We start from the raw sequence: 15,671 nt of genomic DNA on the forward strand, positions 1-15,671 counted from the left end.
TCATTTTGGACTTTTGTTCACGGCACAGAAAAAAGGCCACCGGCACGTAATGAAATACAGAGCGAGGCAAGGTGGCCCTTTGCCCGTATCCAGTGCTATGAGGTCCGGACCCCGGGAATTGTTTCAGAGATTAAAAAATAAAGTTTGAAGCTAAATACAACTGGTTGACACAAGCAGCAGAAAAATAAGTTCTCAGACGAGATGAGTGCGTGTTTAATTCAGTTGAGACTTTTGCTATTTGTGTGAGAGAGAGAGAGATCGTAGTCTCTTGCATTGTCAGCACAGACTGCAGTTGTCATTTATGCACAATTTACTGCAGCAGGTCGCGTGTGTGTGAGCTGCAGGCAGCATGCCATTCGTTAGGACAAATCTAGAATCGATACGCTTGAATGTGTAAGAAACGTTCAAACAGGAACCTGGACTGTACGAAGCCTGATGAATGCTCCTAGTGTGTTTCTGAGAACTCGGCAATGCCAGCTAATATGTCATGTAGCCTATTCTTTTCCAGTCACCTTGCAAGGTTCACCTTATATAGCAAGTATATTTCTGTTCAGTTTTCAAAATGTACTCTGAAAGACTTTTTTTTAATAACAAATAATGCCTTTCTCTCACAAAATAACTTTTCTTTTAAGGTAAGTGCTGGTGTAATATCTCTTATTTAAACAGTGAAACCGTTCACATGTCTGTGTTACTACAGGCCTTTGGCATAAGTTTACCTGTTTAACTACAAAGAAGGTTCTTAGAAACTATTGTCCTAATTAACAGGTAAAACTAAGCCAGCGATTTTGCTAACCAATTGTTTATGTTTTCTTAGTAAGGACAATGAGGAAGGATTACTGTACTGTGCTTAAATAACTAATAATAATAATAATAATAATAATAATAATAATAATTCATTATTTTTACTTTATCCTTCAGTGCAAAATTATGTGCATTCAATGTTTAAAAACTTAATAGAAGTTTTTATTATTAAATACATTTACTTAAACTCAAACATTAGAGACATGATAAAGATTAAAATCTCATTTGTTCATTCAAGGATTGACCTAAATTTTTATAACAAAATAAAGTTATAAAAACATACAAATGATCATTTATTTCATTATTACATCTTACAATCACTCCTGCATTTGTTGAGTGAAGTTCATGACCATACAACCCTTTGTTACAGTCTTTTCTGAACAGGATATGACATCATACTCTGAATGTCCATTCCAGACCCACACGCTAGCGTACACCATCTCACCTCATCTGTAAGAAGTAGAAAAAGCACAGCAAAAGTCTTTGGGCTCCCCAACTCCTCCTCTGCCCTGTTGCAGCAGTGTCACTGTACGTCCCAGATCTCACACAGCAGAGGGTTGAACTTGTGGTCACTGGTGCGCCACGATTCCAGCATCTCAGCGTGGTGGTGGTTCAGGGTGCGGAGCTCAGTGAGCCGGCCCAGGAGCCGAGCGAACTGCTGGGGCTTGTGGGGGTGCTGTGTCTTGCAGAACCTCCTTAGTACGTCCAGCACTGGCTCCTGGAGCCTTTCCACCGCCCGCTGGTCCTTCACGTACGGCCGGTCTGCCACAGGAAAGACACCCGGTCACCACCGTATCGAAACTGACCTAAGAGTCGTCTCGAGAATCAGCCACTCACATAGCTGCCCATGAAGACTAGGCCGCTTCTTTAACACCCGTAGGTTAGCTAACGCGTCAATAGGAGTAGTGATTCATCACAGGCATACATAAATATCAACCACATACAGATTCAGTAGATTCACGAAAACAGGAAACAAATATGACAGTGAATTTAGTGTGAAATAAACTGTGATTACTACTCTACACAATGGCAATGTAGGTTTGTTAAAATTGGTGTTCTTAGAGTTTCTAAGACACCTATTAAATAGCATTATCCTGGAAAAAAAAACTTTCAAATTCAATAAGGATAAAATAGGTTAAACATGTGGTAATAAGGAAAAGGAAACTAATCTTTAGCTTGACACATCCATAAACGTCCTTTATTTATCATTAACTATTACTTAAATAGATGACCAAAGTTTAACTTCAGGCAAAGGAGGTACACATGTCTTCAGAGGTAGAGCGTCTTCAGTCCATTTCGCTTTGGGTTTTATCTTACGCTAGGCTGCAGTGTGTGGTCTTTGTTTGTTTGTTTGTTTGTTTGTTTGTTGGGCTCACCTGGGGAGAGGATGGTGATGGCTGTGAGGAGAGCATGTTCCTCCTGCCTCATCTGCAGTTCCCCGATGCTTTTGTAGAAGTTGAACATGGGGGTGATGAACTCTTCCGAGATCCCTGTGGGGGAAAGACGGAGGCACAGGCAGCTTAACACAAAGCGTGCAGAAAAGCCTTCTGGATCGAGCGACTCCAGGGGGCAGGTTACGGCAAGCAAGCGGTTCACTGTGTGCATTTAGTGGAGGTGCATTCAGACATGGTTCATCCAGTGACACATGTTGTATCTTATGAACACGATAATTGACCCGCCCTCCATACTGATGCTTCCTGTGTGTTAAACACAAAAGTAAAAGGCAATTCTTATGTTTGTTTTATGATAAAGTTCATGACTGATAAATAGGTCAGAGCAGTCATTTCCATCTGAAAAAAAGAAACTCTTAATGTTGTTATGAACTGTTGAGAGTACCTGTATTGTACTTGTATTGTAAACATGGGCTTCAAATGTAATTGATGATATCAGGTGATCCGTCATTTCTTTAGCTTACTTTATTTTTGGTAAAGAAATGTAAACATACTGTAGTAACCTACTGTTATTCTAGAGCCATACAGTAGCCTTCTCATATTCTAGACTCGTAGCCTCCTCTTTTTCTAGACCCATGTAGTAGCCTACTCTTATTCTTGAGCTGTATAGTGGCCCACTCTTACTCTAGAGCCGTATAGTGGCCCACTCTCACTCTAGAGTCATGTGTCTTGTCTTTCCAATTCTGAATGAGGCTCTGGCCCAGGAGAGGAAAGATAATCACAATATGTTTCCACCTCCAAGAAAACAAATGCAAAACTCCTGAAGTTATTCCAGTCAGCCAATCACAAGGCAGCATCAGTCTAAGGATTTCTGTCCTGGTCCTGAGGAATTCTTTGGGGCTTCCCTTTCAACGTTGGATCAGCAAGTTCTCCTGCTTTACTGTGACATACAAAAAAGGATTTGTGCAAAAAGAAAGAATTAATAAATCTGTCACTTAGCTCAAATGTCTTAAAAATTAATCAGTCTGTGCGTGAACCTTGTGAGCAGCAAGGACGAGTGTGGGGCCTCAATTCTTCTGAGAAATGAGGAGTGCTGAAGAATGTCTCTACTGGGAGGCGGTGTAATGAAAAATGTGGCCACTGGGAGGCAGTCTTGTCAATCGCCCAGGAAAAACAGACAAACGTTGCCGCACTAAAACCGTTATTTAAATCTGAAATTAATTGACCTCATATTGAGCTTCTACCTGGAAGCAGCGTTTACACGATTTGTTTTAAAACAAATCAACAATCATTTCATTTCATTTTCAAAGAACATGTCCTAATTCATATTCTTGGGCACTATGCATACCGTGTGTGTGAAGTGTACATATGGTACATATGTGTAAATATGGTACATACTTAAAGGAGTTATCTACCACAACCTGGATGTTTGCCTTTGAAAATAAAAAATAGGTTTGTTTGGGGACAACCGGAGACAATAACCTGCACATGGACAGAGGGTCCATGACACTAGCCATGCTGCCCTCTGTAACTGGGCCCGAAGGGACTGGGCGCTGCAGGTGTGTGTTCTGGAGCATTTTCAGGAAGCATCTGTCTAAAGGGCTCCTCCTCTTTTCTGGAAGCTCTTTGTTTTGCCATCATTGCCATAATTATTATTCTTTGTTTGGAATGAGAGCTAAGGGCTCTTTTCTGATGGAAAGCTGTTCAGTTTCGAGGACCATAAGGTGATCTCTTTTGTTCAAATCAGCTAGTTGGCAGAAATCCTTAATGAAAGGTCAATACATACAATCTGGTGAAACCCAACTCACTCTAATTACATTCAGGAGTAGTCTTTAAATAGCGGGAAGAATTGTGACACAGAGATGCAAACAATCAAATACGTACAGGAAAGAAAAGGTAAACAAGCGTCTTGCGTGAAAGAGACGCCCTGCTGGAAACTCGATCTGTTCGCTGGGCGCTTTGTGTCTGGCACTGTAGAGGAGCAGAGCACTGCTTACTTCAGAGAGATGCAGTCATGAATGAATGCGGACCTCTAAGCTCTTCATTTAAATGCTTTGAGATGGAGGGATAATCCTTGTCACTGCATCCCAAAAAAGAGGGTAAGTGGAAGAAATGACCCCCCCCCCCCCCGATCCCAGCCAGAGGCACCACAGAGCCGTCAGACCAGGGAAATGTCACTAGTGCCGAGAGGCTGATATAGGGACAAAAGATCCTCGATGTTTGGATAGAGAACAATGGCCTCTTCATACAGGCTCTCTGTCTCCCTCCGCCTGGCCTTTGGCGTGAATATTTTGGAGCTCTCACTCGGGGAAAGAGCGTGATGCGCTTAGACAGGCTGCACGGGGTCGCACTGCAAAGAGATGACACTCCTCCATCACCCCTCCATCACACCTCCATCACCCGTCAGAAGGCCGAGGAAGCTGAAGTGTTGTTGTTGTTGTTTTTTTTAAACATTTCCAAGTCAAGACAGGAAAACCGTTTTGCTGCACTCTCAGGTGAATATCAAACCAGGTTGTGCTCTCAGACACCCAACGCAACAGGCTGGTGTTGCTGTGGACTATAATGTGCCCTTAAACGGTGCGTTTGGAGAATTTGATTTGGGTGTGTCTTAAAATACTCAATCAAATCAAATCAGTGCATGTTTGTGAAATCATCATATCACCCACAGCCCAGTACTTTGACTTAAACAACATGTATATGTCATGTACCATGCAAATCTGAAAAACAGTTTTATTTGAAATGGTGTGAAATGGTATTTTACCAATATGTGTTTCTCTTTTCTGTGTTTCACACAGTGTGTGGCATTCAGTTCAACTAAAGAGTTCGTCTAAATGTTCGTCTAAATTCAGCTGTAAGCTGCAGCTTTGATTTTGGACATTTAATGGGCACCATTAGAAAATCAACACCATCAGATATCTGAAAGTCCCCACTACAGGCCAGAGTGAGACAATACTGATGTCAATCTTCCCCGGAGACCAGCCCCAAACAGGGTCAAAGGTCATTCCTAAATCAGTGTTATCAAGCTCACACAGAAATTGGTTTCCAAATATCTTACACTTATTTATTGCTTATTAGCAGACTAATTAAATTAGTAATTAATGTTTAATTGAGAGTTAATTGATGGTTAATTGAATTAAAGCCGTGAACATGCACATTTTCAAATAAAGCAAAATAATGTCAGCATAGTTGACTATATAGTAGAGTCATATATAGTAGGAGGAGCATGGCTGATGTTATCACAGAGAGAGGAGGTACCGCTCTTGATAGGGGTGTGTAGATCTGCTAGGAGGAGCATGGCTGATGTTATCACAGAGAGAGGAGGTACCGCTCTTGATAGGGGTGTGTAGATCTGCTAGGAGGAGCATGGCTGATGTTATCACAGAGAGAGGAGGTACCGCTCTTGCGTATCCGCTCCTCCAGCACTTCTGAGTGTCCGTGTGGCATCTTCTTGGTGAAGACCTGGGCCGAGCGCAGGAACATGGCCTCCACGGCTGAGCCCTTCAACAGGGCAATCTGATCCTCGTGGTCCAGCGACAGGAACCCTGCTCACACATCGCCCAGAAGACGAAAAGATGAGCCCTCTCCACATCTCATCAACGCCCCCCCCCCCCCCCCCGATCAGTGTTTTATTCACCCTTCCATGCTTTATCTAAAATAACTGTTAAAACTGCTGGAGGCTGGATGTCTGTGTGTGTGTGTGTGTATGTGTGTGTGTGTGTGTGTTGCTATAATGCAGCAATTACATTGATTACCTGGGATTTTTTTGGTAAATTCCACCAGAACCTGGACATGAGTGGTTGCCATCTCTATAAGGAGCAGGAAGTTCTCCTCAGTGCTGAATTGCTCCTGCAGCTGGAGACGAAGGGAAAGCATGAACAGAGGTCAGCCTGCCAATGCAAATGTCCTCCATGGACAGTTTACAAGACAAAGGCTGATAGCTGCGCTTGCATAACTGTACACGGTAGCAGAGGTTATGTGTGGTCTGTTAGTGTTCTGAGTTATCAGGCTCAGAGCCTAGTACAGTTTACATGGTTTATCAAAGCCTTGTCTAACATGAACACAGATGTCCTCTCAAAATGTCACCCAATTTCCAAAAGCACAATATTTAAATGCGTACCAGTTTTTTGGCCATGTCTTGAGGGATACGGTGTTTGTTGTATGCGTCAAGAATATAAGTTAACAAGTTCTGCTGCTCTTGACTGAGTTCCACTTTTTCCTACAATGAGAAAAGGAAAAGATTATTTACATCCCAAATAATTTTGAGAGCCATTATGTTTTTTTTTATTGTACTTAACAACCTTAAGTGTGAATTCTGTTTATTACTGAATAACCTTTGACCCAGTAAGACTCTAATACAACGATTTTATATCACAACACCAGCAGCAGGAGAGAAGAGCTGCTAGAGGACCGTCGCTAAAACTGACCTTGAAAAATCTGCATGACACTTCAATAAAAATGACCACTGTTACAAATCCAGCAACAGGGACAGCTACGTGTCTGTGTGTGCAGTCAGATATGTTTGTGTACATACACCATTTTAGCACATGACTGCATTTGATTTGACCTTTTCTCATTTCTCACTAAAATAAATCACTATTACTTTTAAAATTAGCAGCATGACGAGTGAAGGTTCCTGCTTACTCAGGGTTAATTAGTTCAGTGGTGAAGGTATTGGACTAGTAATCAGAAGGTTGCCAGTTCAAGTCCCACCACTGCTAAGTTATTGCTGTTGGGTCCCTGTTCAAGACGCTTAACTCTCAATTACTCAAGTTGTACTCAGTCAGAATTATAAGTTACTCTGGATAAAAGTGTCAGCTAAATGCTTTAAATGTAAATATCAAATGAACAGAGTGTTACATGTGAAGCGGGATGCACAGTCTCAGTTGACGCGGATGAACGTTTATTACATGCAACATAACGGCACTCACGCATAACCTGAACATGGCAACAATAATGAAGCTAACCGCTACACCAACGATACTGCATTCACCAACAAGGGTTTCAATACTCAAACAAGATAAGGCGCAGGCATGGCCACGAACATATCCTCCCAAGTCACGTGGTGGGCCAAACCCGGTGACTTGTGGGAGGCAAGAGTTATGTGACAAGTTGTGGCTGAACTGTGTTAATCAGACAGAATTCCCTACCTCTAACCATATTCCAATATATCTAAAAAAGTACAAACCAGGTTGTCATGAATCACCTAACCAAAACTGTTGAACTCCAAGACAAAATCTTATGGACAGATAATAAATTTGGATCAGCCTGTTCAAAACAGGAAAGTGTGGAAGATGAAATGAACTTTTACCTCATCAGTGAAACAGCGTTGCACAGAACATGTATGTCTGTATGGGAGTGTATGGGTGTGTATGGGACTGTATTGGTGTGTATGGTACTTTATTGGTGTGTATGGGTCTGTATGGAAGTGTATGGGTGTGTATGGTACTGTATTGGTGTGTATGCTACTGTATTGGTGTGTATGGGACTGTATTGGTGTGTATGGGACTGTATGGGTGTGTATGGTACTGTATTGGTGTGTATGGTACTGTATTGGTGTGTATGGGTGTGTATGGGAGTGTATGGGTGTGTATGGTACTGTATTGGTGTGTATGGTACTGTATTGTTGTGTATGGTACTGTATTGGTGTGTATGGTACTGTATTGTTGTGTATGGTACTGTATTGGTGTGTATGGGACTGTATTGGTGTGTATGGGTCTGTATGGATGTGTATGGGTCTGTATTGGTGTGTATGGGACTGTATTGGTGTGTATGGGTCTGTATTGGTGTGTATGGGTCTGTATGGATGTGTATGGGTCTGTATTGGTGTGTATGGGACTGTATTGGTGTGTATGGGACTGTATTGGTGTGTATGGGTCTGTATGGATGTGTATGGGTCTGTATTGGTGTGTATGGGACTGTATTGGTGTGTATGGGTCTGTATTGTTGTGTATGGTACTGTATTGGTGTGTATGGTACTGTATTGTTGTGTATGGTACTGTATTGGTGTGTATGGGACTGTATTGGTGTGTATGGGACTGTATGGGTGTGTATGGGACTGTATTGGTGTGTATGGGACTGTATTGGTGTGTATGCTACTGTATTGGTGTGTATGGGACTGTATTGGTGTGTATGGGACTGTATGGGTGTGTATGGTACTGTATTGGTGTGTATGGTACTGTATTGGTGTGTATGGGTGTGTATGGGAGTGTATTGGTGTGTATGCTACTGTATTGGTGTGTATGGGACTGTATTGGTGTGTATGGGACTGTATGGGTGTGTATGGTACTGTATTGGTGTGTATGGGTGTGTATGGGAGTGTATGGGTGTGTATGGTACTGTATTGGTGTGTATGGTACTGTATTGTTGTGTATGGTACTGTATTGGTGTGTATGGTACTGTATTGTTGTGTATGGTACTGTATTGGTGTGTATGGGACTGTATTGGTGTGTATGGGTCTGTATGGATGTGTATGGGTCTGTATTGGTGTGTATGGGACTGTATTGGTGTGTATGGGTCTGTATTGGTGTGTATGGGTCTGTATGGATGTGTATGGGTCTGTATTGGTGTGTATGGGACTGTATTGGTGTGTATGGGTCTGTATGGATGTGTATGGGTCTGTATTGGTGTGTATGGGACTGTATTGGTGTGTATGGGTCTGTATTGGTGTGTATGGGTCTGTATGGATGTGTATGGGTCTGTATTGGTGTGTATGGGACTGTATTGGTGTGTATGGGACTGTATTGGTGTGTATGGGTCTGTATGGATGTGTATGGGTCTGTATTGGTGTGTATGGGACTGTATTGGTGTGTATGGGTCTGTATTGTTGTGTATGGTACTGTATTGGTGTGTATGGTACTGTATTGTTGTGTATGGTACTGTATTGGTGTGTATGGGACTGTATTGGTGTGTATGGGACTGTATGGGTGTGTATGGGACTGTATGGGTGTGTATGGGACTGTATTGGTGTGTATGGGAGTGTATGGGTGTGTATGGGACTGTATTGGTGTGTATGGGACTGTATTGGTGTGTATGGGACTGTATTGGTGTGTATGGGACTGTATGGGTATGTATGGGACTGTATTGGTGTGTATGGGTCTGTATGGGTGTGTATGGGACTGTATGGGTGTGTATGGGTGTGTATGGGTCTGTATGGGTGTGTATGGGACTGTATTGGTGTGTATGGGTCTGTATGGGTGTGTATGGGTCTGTATGGGTGTGTATGGGACTGTATTGGTGTGTATGGGTCTGTATTGGTGTGTATGGGACTGTATTGGTGTGTATGGGACTGTATTGGTGTGTATGGGTCTGTATGGATGTGTATGGGTCTGTATTGGTGTGTATGGGACTGTATTGGTGTGTATGGGTCTGTATTGTTGTGTATGGTACTGTATTGGTGTGTATGGTACTGTATTGTTGTGTATGGTATTGTATTGGTGTGTATGGGACTGTATTGGTGTGTATGGGACTGTATGGGTGTGTATGGGACTGTATTGGTGTGTATGGGACTGTATTGGTGTGTATGGGACTGTATGGGTGTGTATGGGACTGTATTGGTGTGTATGGGACTGTATTGGTGTGTATGGGTGTGTATGGGACTGTATTGGTGTGTATGGGTCTGAATGGGTGTCTATGGGACTGTATTGGTGTGTATGGGACTGTATGGGTGTGTATGGGACTGTATGGGTGTGTATGGGACTGTATTGGTGTGTATGGGTCTGTATGGGTGTGTATGGGTGTGTACGGGTGCGTAGGAATGCTGACTGCTGATGATTTCTCAGGTGACTAATTCTGTGGTTTACAAAAACCACAGATGTTTTGGCACAGATCCAACTACATGCCTGAAAACACCACGGAGGGCTCAGTCCGGAAGGAAGCTGGAATGTCCAGTCCAGACCAATCATGCATTTTACTTATTGAAGAAAACCCGCCCAAACTAAACCCGCCCAAACTAAACCCGCCCAAACTAAACCCACTCAAACTAAACCCACTCAAACTAAACCCGCTCAAACTAAACCCACTCAAACTAAACCTGCTCAAACTAAACCCACTCAAACTAAACCTGCTCAAACTAAACCCACTCAAACTAAACCCACTCAAACTAAACCCACTCAAACTAAACCTGCTCAAACTAAACCCGCTCAAACTAAACCTGCTCAAACTAAACCCACTCAAACTAAACCTGCTCAAACTAAACCCACTCAAACTAAACCTGCTCAAACTAAACCTGCTCGAACTAAACCCACTCAAACTAAACCCGCTCAAACTAAACCTGCTCAAACTAAACCCGCTCAAACTAAACCTGCTCAAACTAAACCTGCTCAAACAAGCAGGACTGTCAGAGCATCAGTGAGGAAGCCTTTGCCTATTCATCTCTTTGAGCTGTAGTCTTTTACCAGAAGGAACCATGGACAAAGCAACCATGAACTAAGCGTTTTATCCAACAAAACATTTTATTTTCTTGTTATTAAAATTATGTTAATTTGCCAAGTGCCTTGTTGGGTCAGTCTAAGCTGCTGGATAGTTGATAGGTAGTGAAAATCACTGCTCCTCTGTAGGGATGACCGGAGGGTCAGTGCTGCTGGACACTGTGGTTTGCAATAAGGCAGTGATCTCTTTCATCCAACAAACTGATATTCTTCACTCTAAGCTTGTGATTTTATTTCTAATCCATTGTTCTGGAATACAACTGTAACAAAAACCAACAAAAAACCAAACAAAACTGGCATTCTCCAAACACTAAATAAACACACTGTGCGTATTAATACACAGAAATTATGGTCGCAGGCTGAAATAAATGTATTTGTAATGTATGCCATGTGTGTAATTTAATAAATCATAAAAATTAAATATGAGATGCAGCTTAATGAGGAACCATCTTTGACTTGCAAATGTAATAATGATTATATTATATGTACCAGGATACTTTTTGATAGAAATTCCCAAAGCTAATTCAAATATTTAAAATGTGCACTCACTTTTACTGTTTTTGTTGTAGAAGTGACCTGTTTTGCATCTCCACCGTCCCCCACATCTGTGTCAAATCCCGTCGTATCTGATGAGGATTTGGGGTTTTTCCTTAGTCTTTTGGACTTGCACTGGATCTCTGTTAACAAACCTTCCATAGCAGCCCACCAAAGCAAAGATCACACACTGTACTGAGATCAGTGACCAAAGCAAAGTTCACACACTGTACTGAGATCAGCCCACCAAAGCAAAGATCACACACTGTACTGAGATCAGTCCACCAAAGCAAAGATCACACACTGACCATAAATATTCCCATGATTAATTCCCTTTGGGAGCTTCACTATGAAGTCACATTGGTACATTATAAACCACAAAAGGGGGGGGGGGGGGACATTTCAAATAGCATTACGTATACAGCACTGCGTATTAATAAAACAAGCACCGTAAAGTGGGACTCACGTTCCAGACATGCGCTATTTGAACAAAGGCACATGCCATGTAGGTGTTGAGTTATTAGATCATGTGTATAAGGTTTCAAGTGGTTCTGTTGTGTCATGTGTGGTACAGGTCAGCTTCAGGGAAATGCCCCTTCACTAAAAAGGAATAGAATGGAGGGGAGCATTCCCGTCCTGCCCGCGGAGTGGCCGGATCTAGGCGCGCACAGAGCGGCCTGGATTCCTGCTGTTGTAATATTCATCTAAACGTCGATACACTATTCATGAGAAACAGGAGCTGAGCACATGCACACGCTAGCCAAGAACTCTGCGGCGCCGCTACGCCGTCCTCGCTGGGAAACCCAGAAGAATGCCGTTATCTCTCGTCTCCTTACCACAAACCATAACACATAATCCTCCTGCTGTTATTTCCGCCCATTAAAAGTCCTCTGTCCCCTACTCAGAAGTGTCGTTCCTCTGTCCGTCTGGAAACCCTCCTTTCCCAGAGGAGAATCTCACGCACTTGGATGGTCCAGGGCTGTCATGGTTGCGTTTCTACCTTTATATCCTGAAGCTACAATGCCCGCTATCTGTGTGATCTCTGCCTAAGTGTCTCTGCCAGTCCATTTGGCACATGCTGTGTTTAAAATTCTCTATAAAAGTTGTATTACAGTTTTCCCAAATGTACAGTAACATCAGTCATGATTGATTTGCCATTACACTGCATCAGTTCACAAAAGAAAAATGGTACACATGAGGGTGAATGTGTAGTGCAAGCTGATGAACGCCAGTGGGTGAATTATGGGAGAAGCCTGTGGCACTCACACTCAGCGAGCATTCCCATCTCCTTACACTTCCGGAGTCGACATTCCTGACACTTCCTACGCATATACATGTCCATCTCACAGTTCCCTCCAGTCTTACACTTATACACAGCATTCTTTGTTATACTTCTTCTGAAAAACCCTGCAAGAAACATAAAAAGATATTTCTATAGCATTTGTAGCAGTTGTGTGTTACGTGTTTGTTTGAATAAAAAATAGCAAAAATAGCATCTGCACAAGAAGTTGAAATAAGCAGCTCTTTCATTGTTTTCAAAGTACTACAGCATTCAACTAATGCTTTTATATATAACAAGTTGTTTCTGAGTGAACATAACTTAATTGAGGGTTAAGGGTTTTGCTCAGGGACCAAGAGCGGCAAGCTGGTAGTGGGGTTTGAACCCACAACCTTCTAAGTACATGGTAAATACATTAACCACAGTGCTACCATGGACCCTGCCAAATGCTGCCATTGAACAGGGCTGCACGTACCAAAGCACCACCAGCACATAAAACTGCGATCCACGTATGACACCGTCACGCAGATACTGTTCCAGCCGCCAGAGTGCTTCTGGCACAAGTAATTACACATTCTAGCAGGGCTCTGCTGAGCGCAGTGACATGCATTAACATTGCATGGTGGCACTTGGCTCTTGTTCCGAGCTTCATAATTCAGCCCGAAAGCCTAGAAGCAACTGAACCTAGTCTGGGAGTGAAGGAGCGTGAAGGTGGGCCAAGCATCTGGGGCTCTGGGTGCAAAGCACAGTGCCTGCCCTTTGGGCATTGTCCATGCACAGGTGGAATTACACTTGCAGTCATCCACCCAATGGCTTTCTAAAGAGCTAAAATTGGTTTGCGGGGTTGCGTATCATGGATAGCAACAGAGTTTGCCGGATCGGGTTGCCGGCATGTTGCACAGGTACGCTGTCATCAAGAAATCAATTAGGGCATGGGGGGTGTTTAAACTGGAAGGTCTGTGTATAATCAGTTGTATCTCTCATTTTGTAGAGTCAGCATGGTAACGCCAAGAGGAAACCCAGACAGAAACCCAGCCAGGTTGTGTTGCGGCCATAAACCCGGAAGAACAAAGTCCTGTAAATACAGTTACGTGGTAGGAGACAATGTGCAAACGTTTATGAGGTGACGTGTGGTCTTCACCTTTACAACCCTCACATGTGAGGGCGTTGTAGTGGTACCCCGAGGCTTTGTCCCCACACACCACACACACTTCTTCCTTCCTCATCCTGGCTGATTGAGCAGGGTGCCTGGATCTCTTATAGCCAGCAGGAATGACAGGTGCAGCCTTCCCCATCTCTGTGTCGAATCCCACCTCCAGGGGATCCTTCCTCAGCTCGCCCAGGCTGGACGGACCACACCACTCGTCGCCGCCGTAGGGGGGATAATAGCTTTGGCTGGAGTAGTATGACTGTGGGGATATGGGTGGCTCCACTGTGGAGTATTGCATGCTGGGATAGCAGGAGAAGGACAGGGCCTCTGGGTCATGGAGCAGAGGGCTACTCTGCTCTGCCAGGATATCTGAAAGAGGAGGAGGGAACACCATGCGTGAGGCAATGCCGTCAGCATATGCCTGACACAGAGTCAGGAAGCTTGGGTTAAACGCAACGTACAAAGCACGGCCCTTAAATGAAAGCAGCAATTAGTGAAGCTCCAACAAACAGTAGTAGTGTTACCTGTCTGACCAACAGTAGTGTCACCAGCATGATAACTCATTTACAGTGTTTAAAAGCTTGCACACATCTATCCCTTTTCCAGCAGATAATTGCTGATATGGAAGTGAATTCCTGGAAGTTCTACAGGACCTGGTACACCACACCCTCAAATAAAGTTAGAAATAATTAACCACTCAGACTCTGAATTGGTACTTTATAATGCTGTAAATTCACACACACACACACACACACACACACACACACACACATATATATATGTATTCAATTATTTGTTTAGTCATTGTAGTCATTTAGCCGTTAAACCGTATATTCCAATCCTTCACAAAGAATTCGTTGCAATAATTCACTTAGTTGCAAAAGAATATTGACAACATGTAGCCCTCTCAGAGAATGTTAATACAACAGACATGAAACTGAGTGCTGTTCCATTACTGCCCACATAAGTCTTTTAAACTATTACCTGCAACAGAAATGACCCGTGATTCCTTTCTAAGTTTACTCAAGATAGTATGTACCAACCTGGAGTCCTCTCTTGCCCCATGGACATCTCAGCAGCACCCTGCTTGGCTACCTGTGATCTGCCTCTCGCGCAAATACTGACCATTTAACACCATTTTCAGTTTACTGAGGTGTTTCGCTCTTTCTCGCAACTGAAACACACCTTCTCGTGAATCACCGACCCTCACCGACCTTCAGTCCTGGCTGAAAAACGCCACGGGAACAAAGGTGTCTATAGTCGCTCATTAACCCAAACACCAGTCACATTCCTGTGACTCTATTACAAGTAGCTGGATCATAATGAGAAAGGCCACGCTACCATACACAGTCCATTTCAATATCTAGGCTGATATATATATTCATCAGCAAACCACAAACTATCAAACTTATTGTTGGAGCATTCTTAAGAGAAAGCTTCATCTTAGTTTATTTAAATTATAGTTCATTCTTTCCTTACCAAAAAAATGAAACCCCTCTGGCAGGAAGAATCCATCCGCAGGGGACATCTGCAGGGGTTCCACCACGCTGGCATCAGGACTGGTCCACTCAATCATCCAGAAGCCTGGGGAGTGCCCTTGTGGCCCAGTGCTGGATTATAGATCGACTGATCCTGTGGCCCAGTGCTGGTTTATAGATCGATTCCTCAGTGCAGGGCAGAAACAATGGGTTTAATCCTGAGGGAATCCTGAATTTTTTTTTAGGTAAGATTGTTGTAAAAAATGATGGGATAATTCCCAGGTGGATTTACAGCCATTGATCACAGGTCAGTGAAAAAATGTGGAATATGTAATTACAGGGATATTCTACTATTATTACACAAACGTCCTAATTATAACCACATTTAATGGAGCAATACATCTAAAAATTAAATATGTAAAATTGATTCAGGCAGTAATTGCACCCTACATACTCCCTAATGTCCTAAGGACTAGATCTAATATGGGCTTACAACCTCCATGTGTACAGTATGTTTGCCTGAGAATGTGTGATAGATAGCTATGACAACCAAAAACTGAATGCTGGAGTGTTAAATTGCCTGAACTGGAATATCGTTGAAGCTGGTGGAAA

General features: G+C 43.0%; 1 protein-coding gene across 1 annotated transcript; it reads right to left on the reverse strand.

Moving 5' to 3' along the window:
- Positions 1–994: 994 nt before the first annotated feature.
- nr1h4 (nuclear receptor subfamily 1, group H, member 4) lies at positions 995–14,779 on the reverse strand. Its single transcript, XM_035525568.1, has 9 exons — positions 14,625–14,779; positions 13,573–13,950; positions 12,419–12,559; positions 11,168–11,307; positions 6,310–6,408; positions 5,945–6,044; positions 5,588–5,734; positions 2,178–2,291; positions 995–1,563 (listed from the first exon to the last, which is right to left on the reverse strand). The coding sequence occupies exons 1-9, from the start codon at positions 14,707–14,709 to the stop codon at positions 1,325–1,327; spliced, it is 1,443 nt and encodes a 480-aa protein (XP_035381461.1). The 5' UTR covers positions 14,710–14,779; the 3' UTR covers positions 995–1,324.
- Positions 14,780–15,671: the final 892 nt, after the last annotated feature.

The sequence above is a fragment of the Electrophorus electricus genome, chromosome 4 (assembly GCF_013358815.1).
Source record: "Electrophorus electricus isolate fEleEle1 chromosome 4, fEleEle1.pri, whole genome shotgun sequence".
Lineage (NCBI taxonomy): Eukaryota > Metazoa > Chordata > Actinopteri > Gymnotiformes > Gymnotidae > Electrophorus > Electrophorus electricus.